The sequence below is a fragment of the Sinocyclocheilus grahami genome, unplaced genomic scaffold, assembly GCF_001515645.1.
Source record: "Sinocyclocheilus grahami isolate Dianchi unplaced genomic scaffold, SAMN03320097.WGS_v1.1 scaffold1051.1, whole genome shotgun sequence".
Lineage (NCBI taxonomy): Eukaryota > Metazoa > Chordata > Actinopteri > Cypriniformes > Cyprinidae > Sinocyclocheilus > Sinocyclocheilus grahami.
Genome location: NW_015506230.1, coordinates 202932 through 227531, shown reverse-complemented (window position 1 = coordinate 227531; position 24600 = coordinate 202932). Strand labels below are relative to the sequence as shown.

The following is a 24600-nucleotide window of genomic DNA, read 5'->3' as shown; positions in this document are numbered from 1 at the left end:
TAGGTTTCACAAAAATGCATAATTTTGAGCAAAATAATAATTATTTTGTTATCAAAAACTACATCTGGGTAATATTCAGTACGATTATCAAAGCATAAATCCAGTAAATCGCTTCTATCAACACCTCCAAAGCTTGCACAGACATATACAACTTCCTGGATCAACATTTTACGTAACATTATGCAGTTTTCATTTATATGCTGCCACTGCTGATGATCGCATTATTTTTCATATGCATCTGTTTACATAAGAGATCGCTCGTTTCTCCGTCCTGTTCACGTGTGATTTTGTTCGGGAGGTTTTGTACTCATTCAGAAGATGTGCAATAGCGCCCCCTAGTGTATAACAGTGAAAACAAGAAAAGCCGTAAAAACTCGTCTTTGGCGGGGAAGCGTTGTCTTCTAATGGCGCTTTTCCACTGCGTGGTATGACTCGGCTCGGTACGGCTCAGTACGGTACGGCACGGCTTGGTTCGGCTTGGTTTGCGTTTCCACTGCAGTTTAGTATCGCTTTAGAATGGGCGGGATTATTCACATGTCGTTATAGTTGCGCCGCCTCTACTGCCACGACTCCAAAAAAACGTTTTCATTCCGCGTCGCCCCATCAAGCTCTCGCTGGATCCGCTCCTCTGCTATCAACGAGAGGAACGTCTGTTCTTCCGCAACAGGGGGAACAGCCACTTTTTGGTTGTTAAAAAAAGGTACGCTCGTTCAAAACGGTTGCGTTCGATCCTTCTCTGGCTGTGCTGATTTAAATCTAGCGGGTCTGTTTGTGTCTCATGTCGCAAGTTCAGTGACGCAGGTAATGACGATTTTCTCCGGCCAATCCATGATCAGCAGAGTTTACACGTCACGTTTTGGTAACGGTACGGTACACTTGGAACCCCAACCGAGGTGGTACTAAAAAAAGTACCAGGTACCAGGTACTGTACCCAGTGGAAACCCCCCAAAAAGTGACCCGTCCCGAGCCGTACCGTGCCGTACCATGCAGTGGAAAAGCGCCATAAAAGATGAGATAACTCGCTAATGGCGGGGAAAGAGTTAAGTTGAAGCACTAAAATTACTAACTGTAATAAAACTAAAATTGAAATAAAAAACATTAAAACTATTTAGAAATATTTAAATGAAAACTGAAAATATAAAAATAAAAACTTATTCGAAATATTAATAAAAACTAAAATTTTACAAAAATAACACTAACACTTGTAACAATAATCAATACAAATAAACAATGTATATTGTTAACTATAACTAGAAAACGGCCCGAGAACAAAGGCTCGACACGGGTCATAATAGCTGCCACATTCTCTCACAGTGCTGTAGGAGTGTTTGGCTCCTGTGCACCGCTCAGATATGACTACAACACATCACATTTAGTGTTTGACTCACCATGCTGTCATTGGCAAATATCTGCACATTGTCCACCGGACAGCTGAGCTGCTCGGCTATCTTCCATCTGATGCTGCCTATGGTCTCATTGCTGTGGGCCTGCACATGAACACAAACACATAAGGGCTCTATTGATCCATCTATTCAAATTAGGCAAAGCAAATACCAGTCAGTTGAGTCTACAGAATGAACGATCACCCAACAGACCGTTGTTTGTGAATATCACATTCGGTTTCTCACGCCGAACGTTCACCTGCCATCTATCAATGTTTCTCTATTCTCCAAATAGGGGAAATGTTTATCAAATTCCATTTATATCAACCCTGCTTACAGTCTGTCATAAGTGTGTGCATTTGTGTCGTGAGTGCCAGAACTAAATGGGTTTTGTCTCCAAGAAGTGCGTGTGTGTGTGACGTTACCTCCAAGGTGAATGTGTCTTTGGTAGATTCGTATGTGATGTGAAGTGTAACAGGATGGCCGTGGAAAGACGCTCCATGAGGTAGAATAGTTCGAGGAACAGAATACAGGTCCTGAAACAGATCCAGCGGTACAACAGTCAGTACCATGTGACCTGCTGTTGAGTTGCTTTGACCTGGAAACTCATTTTCCATTTCAAAACAATGTGGCGATACAATCACTTAAATGTTGGCTGTCATAAAAGATATTAGATGTTATAAGAGTTATTCAAATACTGTACACAATACAGGTAGTGATTTCTGAAGGACCATGTGACACTGAAGACTGGAGTAATAATGCTGAAAATTCAGCTTTGCCATCACACGAATAAATCACATTCTAAAATATATTAGAATAGAAAGCAGTTATTTTAATTTGTACTAATATTTTACAATATTGATGTTTTTGCCGTTTTCCCCCCCATCAAATTAATGTAGCCTTATGGTGAGCATGAGACTTCTTTCAGAACAATTAAAAAATCTCACCAAGCCCATTATTATAATATATATTTGAATATATATATATATATATAATTTTCAATTAATTCTATAATATATGAATCTCTAGAATCCATTTTTCTTGCTTACTAACAAGCAATTGAACCACTTTCCTAGTGTAATTGTAATATTAGATGAGCTCCTGCATATCTTTCAGCAATAAACCTGCAATTTCAAATCAGTTTTCTATGAATCAGCATTTCAATGAATAGTGTAATAATTGGCAGCAATAAGCTCCTGAGCTTCATATTACACGATTTACTGAAATTCGTAGATTAGACAAAAGCGCTACAGTCCAAAAGCACTTCCTGCACCAAATGTCTGTCAATAACAGACCAATTAGTGTCTGTTAGAGGGAACGGGTATGAAAACGTCTTTCTGAATACACGCAGGAATTAACACCGTATCGGATCCCTTTCGCTGTGTTCTGGCATGATTACTCCTAAATGCACTAAATGGCATGACAGAATCTGTGCCAGATTTCAGCATGGAACTGAACAGCTGGAGAAACGGGGAGACGGTGAATGCTGCAGTCAACCAATGATCAGACTTCATCATTCCACAGCTGCGAGTCTGACAACTATCTAACACAAGAAGAGAATTAATTCGTAAAGTCTGTAGTTCAGTGATGTTGCTACATTTGACTTTTACAGATTGCTGGTTTCTTCGCTGAGACTGACTGATGCTTTCAAACTAGATAAACTAAGTCATTAAGATAAGTATTAGTGCAATAGTCATAAGAGGTTGAACACAAGATGAATCTGAACAAATAAAGTTGTGCACTCAGATACGCAAAGCAGTATGTAACTTGTGTATGTGTATCAGCTCTTACCTCTATTGTTATGACATAACGCTCCGCCAATAACAGAAGTCTCTCAATGATAACTAGTTTACTGGACCTGAGGACAGAGATGGTAATCAACTTCAGTGGGTTAAATTTCATGTCAACCTTGATATTAAAAGATATCAAAATCTTTCTGAACAACCTTCAGATCAATTAAGATTTTAATGTTGCATAACACCAAGTCTGATGTGACTAAATGAATAAAACATAAAAATCAAATTAAAACATTTTCCTATCCTGATGATCTGACGATAGCTGCTCGCATCTCAGCTTGTCTAACAGACATTTATTGCTGGATGAAGGACCATCACCTTCAACTCAACCTTGCCAAGACAGAACTGCTTGTGGTTCCAGCAAACCCATCGTTTCATCACAATTTCACCATCCAGTTAGGCACATCAACCATAACTCCTTCAAAAACAGCTAGAAACCTTTCTCAGACCACATTGCTAAAACTGTCCGGTCCTGCAGATTTGCTTTATTCAACATCAAGAAGATCAGGCCCTTTCTCAGAACATTCTTCACAACTCCTTGTTCAAGCTCTTGTTCTGTCCAGGCTGGACTATTGCAATGCTCTCTTGGCAGGTCTTCCAGCCACTTCTATCAAATCTTTACAATTAATCCAGAACACAGCAGCAAGATTAATTTTTAATGAGCCAAAAAGAATGCACGTCACACTATTGTTTATTAATTTGCACTGGCTACCAATAGCTGCTCGCAAGGCATTGATGTTTGCCTACAAAACCACCACTGGCTCTGCCACCTTTTACCAAAATTCATTACTTCAGACTTATGTGCCCTCTAGAAACTTGAGTTCTGCAAGTGAACGTCGCTTTATTGTGCCATCCCAAAGAAGCACAAAATCACTTTTACAGACTTTTAAATTAAATGTTCCCTCCTGGTGGAATGACCTGCCCAAATCAATCAGAGCAGCTGAGTCCTTAGCCATCTTCAAGAATCGGCTAAAAACACATCTCTTCCATCTTTATTTGACCCTCTAACTCTAGCACTCTCTATTCTAATTCTATTCTTTATTTAAAAAAAAAAAAAACACTTGTCCCTTTTAGACTTGCACTCTATTAATTTGCTGCTTGTTTTCTTCAAAAAAAAAAAAAAAAACTCACACTTGCTTTCTAATCTTTTTGTATTCTATCGGTTTTCTTTTCTTTTATTATACAATTAACAAAAGTAAAATGATCTCTAACACTAGCTTGCTCTATTCTTTTTCTATTATATCGGTTTTCTTTATTATATTATTAAAAAAAAAAACCTTGCTACGTGTACTGCGGTTAAGCTAACTAAGACTTGTTATAGCACTTTTATATCATTGCTCTTTTGTTGATTTTGATTGCTTCCATTGTCCTCATTTGTAAGTCGCTTTGGATAAAAGCGTCTGCTAAATGACTAAATGTAAATGTAAATGACAAGGTATTAAATGTGGGATATGAGTTGTTCAAAACAAAACAAATGAGCACAAAAAAATGAAAACCAAAAAACAACACAACAAAACGAAAACAAAAAAAACAAAAAACAAGACAACAAAAAAACACCACAACAAATCAAATCAAAACAAAAATCAATGCAAAAAAAACAACACAAACAAGCAGAAGTGATACAAGTTCGTTACTGTACAGACTGGAACAGAACTTCTGCTCTAGCTTTGGTACTTTCTGCTTGTTTTGCCTAATTTTGTAAGTTTAACAAAAGTTGTGTATAAGTGCTTTAATTATGTTAAGACATGCAGCCAACAACATCAGCTGGATCTCATCAGCTGATCTGAAAGCTGCTCAACTAGCCTCAAAACTAGTCCTCATACCTGGATGGAGATTGCACCGATGTGGCGACCGTTGGCATAGCAGTGGCTGTCAGCATCTTGGTTGCCCGGGTAACAGCATGTGTGAGGGTCGGGCCGCCCAGCGCAGAGCTAGCAGCCTGTGTGTGATGTAGGGATGAGCTTTATCACAATCATCATCACAAAGAAGAAAAAAAAAAGTGTAATTTCACACTGTAACACTCACCTCCAATCTCTTATAGCAGTCAGCAATGAATTTCTTATGTAGAGATACTGAGTCCTATAAAAAATACACAAAGAAACAAAAAAAATATTAATTAACAGAGAAATTATATATAAACTGGAATGGCAAGTCTCACAAAAAAAATTTAAACTTTTAATGTTGACCTTCTTCATTTTGGGGTTGAGGTTAATGTAGCTGTAAGTAATGATGAGATGTATGGCTTCATTAGCGATGTCCTCGTCTGGAGATTCCATCGCGATCCTCCAGATGAAGTCCATCCCAGCCAGATCCAATCGCTCCACGCACTGAGAGAGACAATCATATTTTTTCACCTGTCAAGACGGGATTTCCTCACCAATTTCACTGAGGAAAAGCTGGAATCTCATACCAGTTGTGTTCCCTGCCGTTTGAGACGGTGGTCACTGAGGTTCACATTCTCAAAGAAGGTCTTGAAGAGGTTAAACCCTGTAAAACATTGATGAAAGACCACAGAAAACTCACACACTCATAGTCCCACTTTATGCAACTTCACCACATGCTTCTAATGAGGCCATTTCTTTCTGTGAGGGTAAATTTAGCACAGTAAGCACAGTGGTTTCCTGCAGATGTACAGAAGACATGTAATACCTCAGGGTGTTAGAATGTGGAAATACTGTGGAAGCACTGAGTGAACTCTGTGGTTGAACTTTTACCGTTCATAGTGATCTCATAAGGCTCCAGCTTGAGGATCTTCTCTTTAAAGAGCTGCTGTTGAACATCACTCTCTAGATCATGCTGTCCCTTAGTGAACCATTCGAAACACATCTAGAGCAGAGTTGAACACCATCAAAACTACTACATAGTTTGTCGCAATGGCAAAATTTCAGCATTTTTTTGAGTATTTATGTATTGAGTATTATGGAATATTTCTACACCACAGAACTGAAAATGCATTAAACATATTATATTTAACAAGTTAGTGAATATAACAAATAACAAAATGCCATTTAGTCTTTAACCTGACGCTTCTCTTTTCAAGCACCATGATTAAACAGCATGATTAAAATTGAAACAAACAAACAAAACACCAAAACAAAATAAAACAAATAACAAGCAAAAAAGATAAAACAAACAAGCAGAGCAAAGCAAAAAATAAATAAAATAAAAATCAAACCAAACCAAAACAACCTCAAAACAGAACATAAAACAACACGACACCTCTCGATCCAGCTCGCACACATCCATGCCAGAGACCAAGCATTCCCAGATCTCTTTGGCTCTATTCCAGACCAGGTACAGACTGGCCTCTTGCAGGAAGAATGCAAGGAACTTCAAGTGACTCTCCAAATACTGGAAAAAATGTGATAACAACAACAACATCAGATAGATAATTAAAAAACAACTACTCTGTTTTCATTATTACCAAATGTGAGGCATAACACGAGTCACTTCTGTAGTCTACAAATATATTTTTGTCCTGTGCTAATCTTTGGGTCAAACAACGATTTGATTCATCTTTAAACCAGAGGAAATGAATAGACTTTGTTTACACTATCTTAACTAGAAACTCAACCGCCTTTTTGGAACAATAACACAATTAACAACAAAACCTATGTAATATGTTGTAGATGACTAAAATAATGCATATTTTATTTGCTACATGTTTGTGCACCGCTGGAAAAAAAAAAAAAAGGAAAATAAATGAATATCATATTTTATTATTATTATAATAATGTCAAGGTTCATAGTATTTTTTTTTTTTAAATAATAATCAAATATTGTATCTAATAAACCTTAGATTTGCACTGTTACACATTATTTTAAATTCAGCTTTTTTCACACCTTAATAACAGTTATTGGCAAATCTATTTTCAACTGAGCTTTAATTCGTCGAATCACAAAGAGATATTGAACTTGTGACAACACACCTCCTGATAGGAGTACCGCCCATCAACCAGTGTGGACCCAGAAAGACCATTGGATCCAGCGACAGATACGGCCAAGCGATGACATGACACCAGAGAGCCTGTGATCAGCTTCACTATCTCAAAGTTCTTCTTCAGGTCCTGGATTATACTCTAGAGGACACGACAAAGTATAATCCAAAGCCATTTAAAAGCATGAAAAATTAGGCTTATAGTTTAAGTAGCACCACTTGCAGGAAAAAAATGAACAGGCCAGATGGTCCGTCTGGACACCGTCTGCACCTACCTTGTCCTGTTTCTGGTAGGTCTGTTTGATAAAAGACCGCGTAATCTCATGAAGCTGCCGCAAGGCTGGAACCACCCACACCGTCTGAGGGTTAGTTTGCTGAGACGACTACAATACAAGCACAAACACACAGATATAAACACACAGTGACATCAACAATAACACACAATATGCATTCATGGAATACAGTAATCTCCATCTGGGTGAATGACGTATAAGTATGCCCACAACTTCCATTCAATGTAATGACTCTAAAAAGGTCATGTGGTATAACCATCAAGTAAAAAAAAAAATACTAATAAAATATAACAACAATAATAATAAGATAATAAACTAAAAGTAAAAAAAAAAAGTTTTTCAAATGTTCCAAATGTAAAAAATTTACTGAATTATAAATGTAAGTTTTTGAGGAGTCGCACCACATGATATTTTACAATCTGAACTAACCTTGTCTTGTCATAAAATGGTCAGATTATCATATATTTTGAGAGACTTATTGACCTTAAGTCCTGAGGGTCTGGGGTCCTCTCTATATTTCATTTTGAAACATTTTTTTCTTTATGTTGGTTGCACCACCACATGACTGTCTTCTTTTAATGAGGCCTTTTTTCTTTCTTGTGATATCAGGACAGTTGTATCTCCCTGACATTTTTTACTTTATATGCCCCCCAAAAATGCCTTCTAATTCAGAAAGAGGCAAATTCAAGTTATTATATGTGTGACCCACCTTTTTATTTATTTATTTGTTTGTTTTTAATTAACAGATCACAGAAATTATAATTACACCATTAACCCATCAAACAACCCAGGTTTTGGTTAGAGTCTTAAATAGTCCACAACAGATTGAAGTCAATAGTCAAAAAGTCATTAGCTGATATTTGGACGTGAAGATCAAACCCTCAGAAGTGCCCTTTGTAAATCACACATATCTTAACAGTCCTTCCCCGTGAATCAAGTGGCAATCATCAGTTTGCAAATTAAATTCTGTTCATGTGAGATTCAGGCTGAGTTATGATTGGGACTAAAGGGGTAGGTCTTCTCTTACTTTAGCCAATGAGCTCGGTTTCTTCTTGCCCCAGGTGCCAGTAAGAAAAGAGACCTGTGTCTCGCTGGAAGACTTTGAATCCTCCTGTATTTGCATCTAAAGACATAAACTTGAGTTGTATTCAGTGAGCGCCACTAAGAGTTTATGCGGCAGACGCTGCACCCAAATCACACCAGAGGCTGAAGCGCAAAGATTGAGCAAATTGAATGTCTGTGTGTGTGTGTGTGTGTGTGTGTGTGATGAGGCAAGCTGAAACTAGACTGCCAAAAATATACATCTAGCGCCAGACACAGAACACCTTTATACTCCCAGATCAGCTCTTAAAATAGCCCACGGCACAGATTCTAGCCTGAAAGAGAAGCCAGGAAGCTCGAAAATGTGTGTCATTGCGTTGCTGTGTGACTATGTATGCATATTTTGTGTTTATGGTCCATAATCTTCTGAATATGGATCTTCAGGAAGGAGCACAAAGCAGATGGAGTAGCACAGGAGATGTGTGTGAGAGTGAGGGACCCTCACTCCAATTTAGACCACCAGAAGCAAGCCAGACAGTGACTTTCCATAATGACAGAACGACAAATAATAGTGACATGATAAAAAAAAGAAACATATTCATGTTAGTTATTTATCTAAATCCATTCATACACTAGAGGTGAAGAGTGCAATAGTCTTTGGAGTTTGTGGTATTATGGGAATTATGATATGAGTTCACCTTCTTGATATCTTCGATGCATTTGATGATGTAGTTCCTCTTGATGGTTTCTTTGACAGCGTATGCGTCGCTGAGGATGGTGAGATGTTCTTCCAGGGCCTGCTGTACTAGAGTGGTAGGAAGGGTGGGGAGATGCGCCAACTCCCACAATACCTCCAACACCTGAATCACAAGCCACAATCACAAGGCTGCATTTATTTGATTAAAAATACAGTAAAGAAAAAAGCAATATTGTGCAATATTATTACAATTTAAAATATTTGAATATATTTTGTCATTTACTCCTGTGATGCAAAGCTGAATTTTCAGCATCATTACTCCAGTCTTCAGTGTCACACGATCCTTCAGAAATCATTCTAATATGCTGATTTGCTGCTCAAGAAACATTTCTTATGACTATTAATGTTGAGAAACAGTTGTGCTGGCTAATAACTGTAATATGTTTTGTTCAGGATCCTTTGATTAAAAGACAGTTTATAAAAATAGCATTTGAAATATATTTTTTTGCATTGTTACTGATTAAAAGTATTAATTTCAGAAAAAAAATCATATAAAGGAAGTGTAGGTGTTAGCATATTAAAGGGTAAATAGCACATTAAAATCTGCTGTCAAATATAGAAAATAACCTGAATGAAGTTTAACCAGAGCACCTTCAAGTGGCATGTGAAAGTAAAGGAATATATTAAGATTGTATTATATAATTCTTATATGAAATATTAAACATAAAAATAACAACAACAATATTATTATAGAATTACTCCATGTTCAAATATTATCTAATATAATAATTAGGTGGTTCGAGTTTCAAAAAATAGTGTGAATCAAATATTTAAATATTGTGAAGTATTTTAATATTCATGTATACAGTATTTGTTTAAAGATACATTTTATATTTATATTCCTCATGCATTTTATGATTTCATGTAAATAAATGACCTCTTAACGTTAAATAGTTAATTGCAATTATTTGTCTCCCAGTTATTCGACAATGACTATTTGACAGACATCCAATTATTTCAGTAAACAAACAAAAATACATTACAGTTCAAACTTTCACCAGCTTCAACAATTCTACATTAATCACTGGCTGTTCCCATTTCAGCACTGTAGCCTATTAGCAGCTAAACGGGTCCAAAGCCCAACTTTCAGTTCAGTTTTAGTTGAGAGTCAGAAATGCACATACAGTTTCATTGTTGACGGCACATACCTTTCCTGTGGTCGCCTCAGAGCGAGCCTCCCTGCCGATCCGTCCAATCAGACTCAGAAGCTTCTGTCTCACACGATCACTCTCAACCTCCCAGCTCTGAAAACACACAAGGCACAGTCAGAAACACAGCTCATAAAGATGAAAGAATCCGATGGATGGTGGACAAGACCTTCTGTATGAGGACAAAGAGGTGGCTCAGCTGGTCAAAGTTGAACTTGACGGCAGCAGCGGCGATGATGGTGTGGATGTTCTCAATCACAGTGGAGGACTGACCAGCCTGCACACAAAACATCCTTCGTCAACATGTTGCACGTATAAACAAATGATAGAAACTTAATTTAAATTTAAACATTTTATTATAATATAATAATAAGGCAGGCTAACCATGCCAGTTATTACATTACTGTTATTTTTAGTGAAAAAAAATTATTTTGATAACTTTTAATATACTCAGCTGAGATCACAAAAAGAAACGTGATCTTGAGACAAGACGACATAAAAAAAAAAAACAACAAAAAAAAAACAATGCACAGCCTCAGTGGGCTTCCAAATCTTTGGGAACTGTCATTATTTTTGCAAATCAGGTTAGTGCCGCTTTGAACTCAAAATCCTTGTACTGTTATAGGATGCAGTCCTTGTCTTGTGAATTAATCTCAAGATTGTTCACAGCTTCATTTCCATTCTGAAAATCAATGGCCATGTGGATGGACCCCAATTGAAATTCTTTCTATTTATTTAGTTCTTATTCAAATGTCTCAAGACATCTGAGAGCTTTCTGTGCAGTATATTTCTCAGAAACGATGTCAGAAATTCATGCGGCTTTGAGGGAGCACTGATTTGAAGACACAGCTCACCTGTATTTTCCATATTTTGGAGAGTTCATCCAATGAGAGCTTACTGCCCAACAGCTCAATAATTCCCTTTATTCTGTCACAGTACTGGGCCTGGTCAATGTTTCCTACAGCACACACACAGCGAAAGAGAAATATTTTACTTATTTTATTTTTTTTAATAAAAAAAAAAAGACTTATTACAGCACTGGATGCAATTAAAAATACTCTTAAAATGAGAGGCTAGCTCCATTATGAACCCATTTATGTAAAAACCTCTTAAAAGTTTTTCCATCGCTTACCATCACATTTACCAACATATAAAAAAATATATTTTTCCTGAGCAACTTTAGAATTGGTACTTTTATATAAACCGAAATTATATCTTTTTTTTTTACTCTTTAAAATCTCAGCAACCTTATACTAAAGACCCCCAAAAATCGTTGAAAAGTAATAATAATAATAAATCCTTATGAACATTAAATTCACCAGATAACATCATACATTTATTATAGTTTAAAAAAACAGATGGTTGCTCTCAAAAAAACTAAACAAAGGCCATTTAGAAAAATAAGAGAAAGAAACAGAGCACAAGTGAAAGACAAAGGCACAAAAAACGAAAGTAAAACAAAAAGAAAGCGAAAGGAAGAGTGCAAAGAGAAAGTTAAACCAAACAAAGGCATTAAAGTGAAAGAGAGGAGCAAAAGAGAAAGTGAAGGGGGAAAAGAGAAAGTTTCAAGAGAAGTGCAAACAGAACAAAGAGAGTAAAGATAATGAGGCGTGTCGAATAAAGACAACTGAATAAAGAGATGACACAAATGAGTGGGTGAGGTGAAAAGGCTTCAGGCACAAAGCAACAGTTTGAGATTCTGGTTTCTGAACACTTTAACACATAGATGATTCGCTCAGTGTGAAAGTGTGAGTGTCCACATGCACTGCCTTCAGTTTCCAGTCTGAAAATACCAATAGATTTGTCATTGTTTTTTTCATTCAAAACTGTTTTTTATTTAGTTATCATCTCGCTTTCGTCAGTGAAAAATGTTTGATGAAAATTATGATAAAAAATTATTTGTCCATAAAATTAACATTGATTCTAAGTACACGCTGTTGTCTTACCGTCTCCCGCTTTAAATGCTCAAGTGCACTGTTTTAATGCTAAATGATGTCCACATTTTAATCTGTTCTTCAGTGTTCTTTTAGTATCATTGATATACTATTATAGTTTTCGTTTCTAGTCTACCTATCTATCTAAAGTTAACATAGGGCTGGCCGATATAGCTAAAAATGTTATCAACGATATAATGTTTCATATTGTTCGGTATCGATAATTATTGACATTTTTTATAACCTTTTTTAAAACAAAAAGCAATAGAAATAAAATGTTTAAATATAAACACTATTTATAATTAACACAATTTATTGAGACAAAACTAATTTTAGTTTTAACAATCAAACAATAAAAATTAAACAAATATCTAATTTCTAATGTTTTATATGCAGATTAAATAGGTCTTTATTGTATAGGTCGAATTGTCTCCCGAGGCCACAGGAGGGCGCAATAAGCAAAATAATGCAGCACATTTAGCAAGTAACCATAAAAACGTGGTTTAAATTAACTCATAAAAATCAAATATAATTTCGTAAATTGCATAAACAATTATGAACAAAACAGCATCATGTATTTATGCATTGCTTAATCCAAAGAGCCGAATCGCCCATCACACAGATTGCATTTAAAAACATACGAGACGCACTGAAAAGGAATAAACCTCCACAAATTCGTGACGTCTTTTCTAAAAGTTTAAACTGTTTTAACTTTGCATGGCTTTCTATACATCTCTTGTGAATCAACGATATAATGTTTCATATCGTTCGGTATCGATAATTATTGACATTTTTTATAACCTTTTTTAAAACAAAAAGCAATAGAAATAAAATGTTTAAATATAAACACTATTTATAATTAACACAATTTATTGAGACAAAACAAATTTTTGTTTTAACAATCAAACAATAAAAATTAAACAAATATCTAATTTCTAATGTTTTATATGCAGATTAAATAGGTCTTTATTGTATAGGTCGAATTGTCTCCCGAGGTCACAGGAGGGCACAATGAGCAAAATAATGCAGAACATTTAGCAAGTAACTCTATAAAAACGTGGTCTAAATTAACTCATAAAAATCAAATATAATTTCGTAAATTGCATAAACAATTATGAACAAAACAGCATCATGTATTTATGCATTGCTTAATCCAAAGAGCCGAATCGCCCATCACACAGATTGCATTTAAAAACATACGAGACGCAGTGAAAAGGAATAAACCTCCACAAATTCGTGACGTCTTTTCTAAAAGTTTAAACTGTTTTAACTTTGCATGGCTTTCTATACATCTCTTGTGAGACGCGAGTGCAGCAGTCATATTTGTCCGTCTAAAAAATGCGCTGAATATGCATCTGTGTGAATGGCTTGGTTTCGGTTTTAACCTAATCAAGATCTTCTCCGCATTGAGCTTCTATAGTTCTCTAATATTTTGAATGAATAACGCAGCAGCGGCACGTCTTGTGGGCTAGACTAACAAAACATTAAAATGCAACCTCACTTACATCATTATCACCGCATGACGCTCCCAGACGCACACCTAACATTCAAATGTTTATTTTAAATTCGACTAATATTCATTCTTTATTCACCTCATCACAGGCAGGCACAGCACTAATTTCAGCATGTGTTCGTGTTTGTGTGTGCTGTCTGCGTCACTCATAGTACGTGTCTATATCGTGCGCTATATCTAAAAATTTTTATCGAAGAAGGTGTACCGTCGATAAATATCGATACCGTTTTATCGCCCAGGCCTAAGTTAACATTTCTTAAATTTCAAGTAAAAAAAAATTGTTTCTATGGTTTTAGTTAACGAACCATAGAAACTTTAACTTCTTTAACTCTGAATTTTATCTTAGAAAAAAAATCTGTTTTCTGTATTATTTCCCCATGTATGGTAAACCGATATTAAAGTAGACGATTAGCAGGTCCAATATGAGTTAGATATGAAACTGAATGTTCATATGGTAAACTGATTTAGGGACCGTCTTACCTTCTAAAGCTATTGACAGTACTGAGTTTTCTACCAGCCAGTCCAGGAGTCGGTCTGTGTCGATGGCGTTCTTCACAGTCTTGGAAACTGTGCTTTCCTCAATGAGTTTCGTGACCTATCACAACACAAAGCCGTCAACTTGAAGAAAGACCTCAGGCGTGAACTTTAAGCTCCAGAGCACTAATATGTGGAAAGGAATTTGAACCTCTTTGAGGGAGTTCATTTTGGCACTGAAGTGGGGCGTCTTGAGCATTCGGAGAAGGATGTCCAGCCGAAGGTCATCCACGATGTTCACCAGCTCCCGCTGGAAACGCATGCAGAGGAGCTTAATGGCCGACAAGAGCTCTGGAATACTCACCAAACGCTTTAGAGAGAAAAAGACGTACAACGGTAAGTCAAAGTCTCTCAAACATTACAGAAATTTAAAACAGGATGACTTTTCAATCATTTAAAGCATGGGACTGTACTTCAACATACCAATGCAAATAAACAATACTACATTTTGCAAATCATTTTCACTCTGAGGATTATGTAAATTTTTGTCTCTCTCTGAAGAAAAAAAAAATCCCTGAATGAAAACAAAATGCACTTTCATTTATGAGGGCAAAAAAAACCACTGGTGTGTAATTTGTGTGACAAAAATTTTTTGAAACCGGTTTCTCACACTAAACTCTCACACTACAAAACCAAAACAAATGAAGAAATGCATGCAGGTGCCTTACCTTGTCTTTCAGGTCTTTCTCCTCCAGGTTCTGCACATATGTTATCATCTTATGGATGACTGGGTCCAGCATGGGCTACAAAATACAACAAAACCAACCACTTCAAGCTGAAGGTCACATTGCAGAGTGCCCTTGAAATTTCTGTTGTAACCACAGTTCAAAAACATGTTGATTGAAATGTATTCTTTATGATTCAATATCATTTTGTCATTTACACCAGGTAAATCTGACTATACATAGAAGATATCTAAGGTTCTACTATACGTGATAGGAAAGTATGGAATAATGTACAGTCAGCTGGTTATTGGAGCAAGATAAACCCAGAGAGGGCGATCAAGAGCCCAGAGTTGAGAGGATGTTAACACGCTACCTTCCAAATAAGTAAATAAACGGACATGAAATGTTGATTTAAACTTGAATAATTTTATGACATGAAAATAATGGAATCTATCGGCTTTCTCAGCTTTCTGACAGGGTATTTTTAAACAAATTGGTGTCTTGAACACCTAACTTATCTAAATTTAAAAAAAAAGGTTTTACTAGTTTACCTAGATAAGAATAAATTCAAAATGATTGAAATAAACTTGTCAGCCTAATTAACGGACTTGACTCCAGAACTTCTGACCAATCAGAATCGAGTATTCCAGGGTGAGAACAGATGAGCTGTGGAAACACTCACCTGCACCAGGCTGGAGTTGAGGTATTCTGCACACACGCCGAGCGGCTGAACCAGAGCTGATACACACTGAGGAAACACACATATACACATGTACATTCTACTATGATAGTAATAAAAAAATACATCATTTTTCCCTGCTAAAAGCAAAATGTTTGTCTAAGCTGGAGACATGACACAGCAACAAAGAGTAAGCAACCTCTTAAAGGAACAGCCTGACAAGAAATGAAAATTCTGTCATGATTGTTTCAAACCTGTATGACTAACTTTTGGCAGTGGCATAAAAACTATTTCTGTGGATCAAGTGCTGCTGTATGACAAAGTGCAATGAGAAGATTCTTTACATTTTCAGCATACAGGTTTGGAATGACATGAGGGTCAATGCATGAGTAAATGATGACAGAATTTTCATTTTTAGGTAAACGTTTCTTTAATGGCCAAATAGAGGAACCTGATTAAACAGTAAACCATAACTACAAAATCAGGGATTTTATACAACATTTACACAACATCTCTCAGCTGGCATACATCTCTTTAGAGATATATGCCAGCACAGATGAATCACTCCTCTGTTCAGCATCAAATTGCTTCTCATCCATTGGAGAGAGTGAATGAATCAGTCCAGTCAGTGGAGGAGAGGAGGAGAGCATCCATCTGTCTCTCTTTCCCTCACTACAAATTAAATGGTTACTGTAGAAGGGCATCCCTTTATGTTTGAGATTAAAACATCCTTCCTTTACGTGGCCACAGCAGGTTGTATGTGTCCTTGAAAAGAATTCCTATCCTTACACTCGCCTCCAACTTCCTGCTCCTGTGTTAAGGCTATTAATATGCAAATCCTAAATCAAAGCATCTTTTCCCTGTCGCCAGCTCCATCTCTCAGCCCTGGCACCCAGATCATGCTAATGCCCACTTTCAAAAGACAAGCGGGCGGAACCAAAAACAAGGCGACTTCACAGCTCCAAGACAAGAGGGAGCATTTACACGCTCACACTAAAGAGGGAGCAGACACATCGTCTGTTAAAAATAATGAAGCCGTCAAACACTCTGAGAATCGATCTGTCTGTCTGGCCTTTTTTGTTTGTTTTTTAAATACAGTATCTATCAGACGAGATTAGGAACATTTCTTGTTTTTTAACAAACAAACAAACAAAAACATCAACACTGATGGTAGTAAACTTTAAACGAGGGCTGTCGCGGTGAAGCAATTTCCCCTTGCGGTAATTTTGAGTGGCTCAACTGCGCAATATGCAGTATTATCACCATATACATACATACATACATATATATACGTACATACATATATATATATATATATATATATATATATATATATATATATATATATATATATATCTCTTTGTTATATTGCAGCCATTTGCTAAAATCATTTAAGTTAATTTTTTTTCCTCATTAATGTACACACAGCACCCCATATTGACAGAAAAACACAGAATTGTTGACATTTTTGCAGATTTATTAAAAAAGAAAAACTGAAATATCACATGGTCCTAAGTATTCAGCTCCGCTCATGAACGCTACTTTATCAGATAAAAATCTAATCTATTCTGAAGACAGTCAATTCCCTTCAGAGATACATTCATATAAAACACCCGTGACGCGTTTTGATTTTGAAACGTGCAGTGCTCATGTTTATTCAACGAAGTCAAACGCCACAAATAAATCAATGTATGGGAAACACTGGTAATGTATATCGAAATATCGGAAATGTGTTTAAAAATCATATCACCGTTATTGAAAAAAATTATATCGCGATACATATTGATATTGAATTATTGTCCAGCCCTAGGTGTATTCTTACGAAAAAATAATGCGGTTGCAGCGGTTCTTGTGTTCCTCTGGCTCGTCAATAGCGCGGTATTGCGATATTGCGGTTATCGCAACAGCCCTACTTTAAACCAAAACCAAAAATCTGAGCAAAGCAAACAAAAAAAAACAAAAACCAAACCACAAACCCAAAGCCAAAACCCAAACCAAACAAAAACATGACGTAACAGACAAATATGTTTGACCAAAAAACCCCCCCAAAAAAACAGAATTTGTTTTTAGATGTTCTAGCACATCTAGTTTATCTAAAAAAATAAAAATTATTTTTACTAGTTTATCCAGATGGAAAAAATAGGATCTAAACAATCTAGATAAATTTGTTTATCTAATAGGTTGTTTGCACATGACGCATGGCGCGAAATGCAGCTGGAGGGCAGGAAGTGAGTTTTCTATATAGGAATCGCTAGCAGAAACTCAAAATGCCTATGTTTTGCATTGTTTATGGATGCTCAAATCGGTCAAACCACAAGGAGCTTGTATCATGTATGAAAATTTGTTGTTCATAAGGGGGGAAAAGGCAAGAAATTGACTGAAAAATGCAGGAAAATGTGGCTGCGTCTGCGGTCGGGAGGAGCCGAGTGGGATAATGCTTGTGTGTGCAAATGGTTAATATAAGATATAATAATATGTTAAGATATTAATAAAGAAATATATAAATAGATAGAGGGTTGCCAACTCTCACGCATTCAGCATGAGACAGAGTCAGAATTCACTCAATGCTAAACTCCACACGTAGACCCGATGTAAATAAGATATTAAAAGTGCAGTTTAGAGAGCTTCATTGATTATAACGGAACATTGTGAGATTGAGATAAATTGAAGTGAGTGACAGCTTTTTAGTGATTATATGGAAGCACTATTTGCTCGCTTTCTAGGCTATAATCAATTCAGAATTTGAATAAAAGTTTTGTTTTATGTGCAGGACCAGCGGCCACATACCCTGTACATGCAAGCATGTACTCATATAAATGCGGTATTCACTTTTGAAATAGCTTGTTTGCAATCAGGGTTAGTTCAGGTAAGCAATTGCTTAGCCTGGAAATTGAAGTATTTCAATTTAGTTGAAAAATCGCTCCTCTTCATTACATAAGGATCACGTCCAACATATGTTGTGATTTTCTGTTTATACCTTTCTCTTGTAATAGTGTCTAAACCAGTACAGTACGGACTTTCCTCCATCTCATCCATTCGGCTTTTCACTTCCTGCCCGCCATCTGAATTTTGCGTGTCATCAGAATCACGTGATTGCAAACAAGCTATTGACTCACAATCAACTTGTGTTCCATCCCGTCTATCTGTCTGTCCCTATAAAACATTAATTGGTGTTTGAGAGCTGTGGTAGAATTTTTTTGCCATTATCCCACTAACTAAATTTTTTATATTTTTCAGACAAGCGTACCACCTCAGAGGGCTTGATGAGAAATAGCGTTTAAAAGAATATCTTAATAACTGGCCTGAATGCTTTTTTTCCCCAGCCATATGAATGTGGCATCTCATGTTCTCTCTCATCCCCCTGCTCTCGTCTCTTTCTCACTGTCTGCTGTGAGTAGGATGCTCTCCGTGATGGTGATAAACATCCTGAGCTCTTTAGCACACATGCTATAATAGAATCTGCCCTCGTTCTGCTCGCTCTCTCTCTTCATCTCAGTCATTCTGCCTCTTTTCATCCAGACACCCATAATTTGATGGATTATCCATGAATTATCCATTCATTTCTTTGCAATTCCATTAAGATGCTAACAGGTCTCTCAACCCAAAGATAGCCAGTCCTGCTCATATCTGGGACATCTAAACTTGTAGCCTGTACCGAGTGTGCAACCAACAGCTCTTTTATATTTAAGGTGTTGTACAAGGTTTTTATTTAGCTTTTTCAAATTTGTTTTTAATTTGAAACCCTTTTTTTCCCCTCAAAGTTTCCTTTTTCTTTACATCACAATTTCGTTTTAGTCCATTCCAGTAGAGTTTGCTAAGAAATCATTTGAGGAAATAACAGAACATTGGCAGAGTTTACATTTACACTAAACAAGCTTTGAGGAAAGAAGCCGCATCTGTGTTTACACAGAAATCACAATTACAGGAAACAACGTTTTAGCGCAGTAAATTCGGTTGCTCGATTCTCAACTAAATATAATTACGTCGCATTCACTTCACAAGGGATGCACCAAAATTTGGGCTGACACACACAAGCCAATAATTATAATATCAACAATAATTGTCATATTTTTATTATATTTACATATGCATTAAATAACGATTTCACTTTACATCACTAACATTTAAAGACATCCAGAGTTCACAGTCTTACCCCAATCTCCATCTCTTCCTGGTTGAGCTTGCACTGAATTGCTGTGAAGCCTCCCATCTCTCCAAACTGCAAATATAAGCCAGAGACATATTCAGAGTCATCGAACACCACATAGATCTGTCTAATGTCAGGTAATATATTATAATATAGCCCCTTCTATCAGTGTGTGTTTCTTAAGTTCTTACCTGATTCACCAAGTCCACCAGCCAGCCGTGAGGTTCCTGGTCCAATCAGAACACAAAACATAACGTAGTAAAACAAACATAACGTAGCAAAACAACGTAGTTTCTTTGCAAGTTATATAATTTTATCTTAAGAGAATATACTATACTTCATGGTGTAAAACTCAATTACTTAAACATAAATGACTCCTTATTGCTGTGCAGTTAAGTTTCTTAGTTGCAAAAATACACTAATAAATTGAAGTGAGTGACAGCTTTTTAGTGATTATATGGAAGCACTATTTGCTCGCTTTCTAGGCTATAATCAATTCAGAATTTGAATAAAAGTTTTGTTTTATGTGCAGGACCAGCGGCCACATACCCTGTACATGCAAGCATGTACTCATATAAATGCGGTATTCACTTTTGAAATAGCTTGTTTGCAATCAGGGTTAGTTCAGGTAAGCAATTGCTTAGCCTGGAAATTGAAGTATTTCAATTTAGTTGAAAAATCGCTCCTCTTCATTACATAAGGATCACGTCCAACATATGTTGTGATTTTCTGTTTATACCTTTCTCTTGTAATAGTGTCTAAACCAGTACAGTACGGACTTTCCTCCATCTCATCCATTCGGCTTTTCACTTCCTGCCCTCCATCTGAATTTTGCGTGTCATCAGAATCACGTGATTGCAAACAAGCTATTGACTCACAATCAACTTGTGTTCCATCCCGTCTATCTGTCTGTCCCTATAAAACATTAATTGGTGTTTGAGAGCTGTGGTAGAATTTTTTGCCATTATCCCACTAACTAAATTTTTTATATTTTTCAGACAAGCGTACCACCTCAGAGGGCTTGATGAGAAATAGCGTTTAAAAGAATATCTTAATAACTGGCCTGAATGCTTTTTTTCCCCAGCCATATGAATGTGGCATCTCATGTTCTCTCTCATCCCCCTGCTCTCGTCTCTTTCTCACTGTCTGCTGTGAGTAGGATGCTCTCCGTGATGGTGATAAACATCCTGAGCTCTTTAGCACACATGCTATAATAGAATCTGCCCTCGTTCTGCTCGCTCTCTCTCTTCATCTCAGTCATTCTGCCTCTTTTCATCCAGACACCCATAATTTGATGGATTATCCATGAATTATCCATTCATTTCTTTGCAATTCCATTAAGATGCTAACAGGTCTCTCAACCCAAAGATAGCCAGTCCTGCTCATATCTGGGACATCTAAACTTGTAGCCTGTACCGAGTGTGCAACCAACAGCTCTTTTATATTTAAGGTGTTGTACAAGGTTTTTATTTAGCTTTTTCAAATTTGTTTTTAATTTGAAACCCTTTTTTTCCCCTCAAAGTTTCCTTTTTCTTTACATCACAATTTCGTTTTAGTCCATTCCAGTAGAGTTTGCTAAGAAATCATTTGAGGAAATAACAGAACATTGGCAGAGTTTACATTTACACTAAACAAGCTTTGAGGAAAGAAGCCGCATCTGTGTTTACACAGAAATCACAATTACAGGAAACAACGTTTTAGCGCAGTAAATTCGGTTGCTCGATTCTCAACTAAATATAATTACGTCGCATTCACTTCACAAGGGATGCACCAAAATTTGGGCTGACACACACAAGCCAATAATTATAATATCAACAATAATTGTCATATTTTTATTATATTTACATATGCATTAAATAACGATTTCACTTTACATCACTAACATTTAAAGACATCCAGAGTTCACAGTCTTACCCCAATCTCCATCTCTTCCTGGTTGAGCTTGCACTGAATTGCTGTGAAGCCTCCCATCTCTCCAAACTGCAAATATAAGCCAGAGACATATTCAGAGTCATCGAACACCACATAGATCTGTCTAATGTCAGGTAATATATTATAATATAGCCCCTTCTATCAGTGTGTGTTTCTTAAGTTCTTACCTGATTCACCAAGTCCACCAGCCAGCCGTGAGGTTCCTGGTCCAATCAGAACACAAAACATAACGTAGTAAAACAAACATAACGTAGCAAAACAACGTAGTTTCTTTGCAAGTTATATAATTTTATCTTAAGAGAATATACTATACTTCATGGTGTAAAACTCAATTACTTAAACATAAATGACTCCTTATTGCTGTGCAGTTAAGTTTCTTAGTTGCAAAAATACACTAACAGACAGTTTTTGCCATCAAAAAGTACAATTTCTTAATCATAAACTTCCTGACTCTTTCATTCACTATCCTTCCATCAAAACTAAAGTTGAAAAAGTGAAAAAGCATAATAGGACCCCTTTAAAGCTTTTACATCAGTTTGGGGCCAGGGTCTCTTAAGTTCAGCAAGGCTGCATTCGTTATTTCTGATCAAAAATATAGTAAGAAAAAAATAGTAATATTGCCAAACATTATTACAATTTAAAATAACTATTTCTATTTAAATAATGATCAGAATGTAAATGTAATTTATTCCTGTGATGCAAAGCTGAATCTTCAGCATCATTACGCCAGTCTTCATTGTCACATGATCCTTCAGAAATCATTCTAATATGCTGATTTGGTGCCCAAGAAACATTTCTGATTATTATCAAATAGTTGTGCTGTTTATTATTTTTGTGGAAAGCATGATATATTTTTTTCAGGGTTTTTTGATGAATAGAAAGTTTAAAAGAACAACATTTATTTGAAATAGAAAACTTTTCATATATATTCACCCACACACACACACACACACACACACACACACACACACACACACACACACACACACACACACACACACACACACACACACACACACACACACACACACGTCATGCATAATGGTTGACAACCAACAGCTACATTATGTTATGTGTTCACCAATACAGGACTGACACCTAAGGAGCAGGATGGATGTTGGTCAATAAAGCCCTAAATATCACAATTTAACCAATTTTTTTAATTAATTTTTTCCAAATTAACACAATATTGTTGAAATTTAATTTAAGTGAAAAAGCATAATAGGACCCCTTTAAAGCTTTTACATCAGTTTACATCAGTTTTATACAATACCCACTTGAAATCCATTCAAAAACATTAAAGAAGGGCTATCAGACAAATATCTGATAAATTAGCCTGGCTAATATATATCAGACTTTTAAATCTTCATTTCAAAACAGTGTGAGACTGACAGATGTCCTTTACTGTCTTGTGCAACTTCCACATATCTCGTTTTAAACCAAATTTAATGTATTGTCTACGTCATACGTTTCACATTCATAATTAATGCTGCAATCTGGAGTGCGGTTACCAAAGAACCTAGCGCAGAGGCTAGCAGCACAGATTTGTTGTTGATGGGTGGAGTGCAAAATGAAATTCTGATTTCTGAGGCTATTTATGTTTAGCTTTGTTGCAGTTATATCGCAACTTTAAAGGCCAGGTTGTTTTGTGATTATCAGCGCACACGTTGCAGTAGATTACTGCGTTACTGAGGACTCGGTGTACAGGAAACACTTCTGCCAGGGGGATATTAGTATACAAGACATATGTTTGCCCTTGAGTGAGTGGAATGAGTGAATGTGCAATCATGTCTGGAAAGACTGAGCGCAACCACACAGTGAAAGTCACCTTCACTTTTTCTGTTCCTCAGGGGAACGTCAGATGTCTACGCCATTCCCAAAGTCTGGAAATCAGTGATTTTCAAAGTCAGAGAGGGAAAAGCGAGATCCGTTTTAGACCTGAGATTAGGAGTAAATGCCTCCTTGTGGGCAGGGTCGGAGTTCAAGGGTTAAATTAAGCTTCTTTTGACCTGACTGAACTACAGCTGTTTCTATTTACTTATTAAAGAGCCATTATGAAGCAGCTTTAACACTAAGCTGAGCTCAAACTGAGAGGAGCGACTGTGACAGAGATGTTTCATTGATTCTGAGGAGCTTCAGGTTTTGACTAGACTTCATTGTGTACTATGAATGATGACAAAGCACATTCACGCCGGAACTTAAACCATCTAACCAAGCACAAAGGCGAATCTTGGTTATAAAGTCAACTTTACATTAGGGATGCGCCGATCCGATATTCATATCGGGTATCGGCTCCGATAGTGACATTTTTCTCGGATCGGGTATCGGTCAGAGAAGGGCCGATCCAAATCCGAGATTTTATTTTATTTTTTTCCTGATTGTGTGAATTATTCTGTGTTACTTCTGAAGCCATACAATAGCTTAATGTGAGCTACATATGAATATCAAAGTCCTTACATTAAATTAAATTTTCTCTGCTGTGGCTGTCAGTCATTCGTTCAGCCTTTAAACCCTGGCCGCGTTCGGTTACAGCAGTCAGCTCGGTAAAGCTCTCTCCAAGATCATTCTGTGTTCCCATTATACTTGATTTGTAAATACAGGTCTATGATTTTGCAAAAAGGACTTTATCTTCTTGCCGGAGTTTAATGTTGTTTTGTTACTTGCTACCGGGTGTCTGTGAGAACAAAACACGGGTGTAGAAAATACTATAAATTGTTTTTAACGTGCACAGTAACTGAAATTTAAAACTGTTAAAAGAAAGGCTCAATAAGAGTTGCACAGATATAATACACTACGCATCAATTTCTCTTCCCTTTGTGCTTTGCAGTTTTTAACACGAAGC

The 24600-nt window shown here is 36.5% G+C and overlaps 1 protein-coding gene across 1 annotated transcript in view; it reads right to left on the bottom strand.

Annotated features, from left to right (window-relative positions):
* The window catches only part of LOC107566141 (ubiquitin carboxyl-terminal hydrolase 24-like), a 34837-nt gene extending 10922 nt beyond the window's left edge, over positions 1-23915 (bottom strand). The window contains exons 1-25 of the mRNA XM_016251516.1: positions 23847-23915; positions 21926-21961; positions 21741-21806; positions 20018-20053; positions 19833-19898; positions 15683-15748; positions 15004-15078; positions 14487-14645; positions 14282-14396; positions 11209-11312; positions 10524-10631; positions 10355-10450; positions 9148-9309; positions 8436-8531; positions 7391-7498; positions 7108-7257; positions 6398-6529; positions 5893-6004; positions 5589-5665; positions 5365-5505; positions 5204-5257; positions 5002-5117; positions 3174-3240; positions 1808-1918; positions 1389-1487 (exon numbers count right to left, since the gene is read on the bottom strand). Coding sequence (XP_016107002.1) covers positions 1389-1487; positions 1808-1918; positions 3174-3240; positions 5002-5117; positions 5204-5257; positions 5365-5505; positions 5589-5665; positions 5893-6004; positions 6398-6529; positions 7108-7257; positions 7391-7498; positions 8436-8531; positions 9148-9309; positions 10355-10450; positions 10524-10631; positions 11209-11312; positions 14282-14396; positions 14487-14645; positions 15004-15078; positions 15683-15748; positions 19833-19898; positions 20018-20053; positions 21741-21806; positions 21926-21961; positions 23847-23915 — 2421 coding nt within the window. The remainder of the gene's footprint in view (positions 1-1388; positions 1488-1807; positions 1919-3173; positions 3241-5001; positions 5118-5203; positions 5258-5364; positions 5506-5588; positions 5666-5892; positions 6005-6397; positions 6530-7107; positions 7258-7390; positions 7499-8435; positions 8532-9147; positions 9310-10354; positions 10451-10523; positions 10632-11208; positions 11313-14281; positions 14397-14486; positions 14646-15003; positions 15079-15682; positions 15749-19832; positions 19899-20017; positions 20054-21740; positions 21807-21925; positions 21962-23846) is intronic.
* Between the last annotated feature and the right edge of the window lie 685 nt (positions 23916-24600).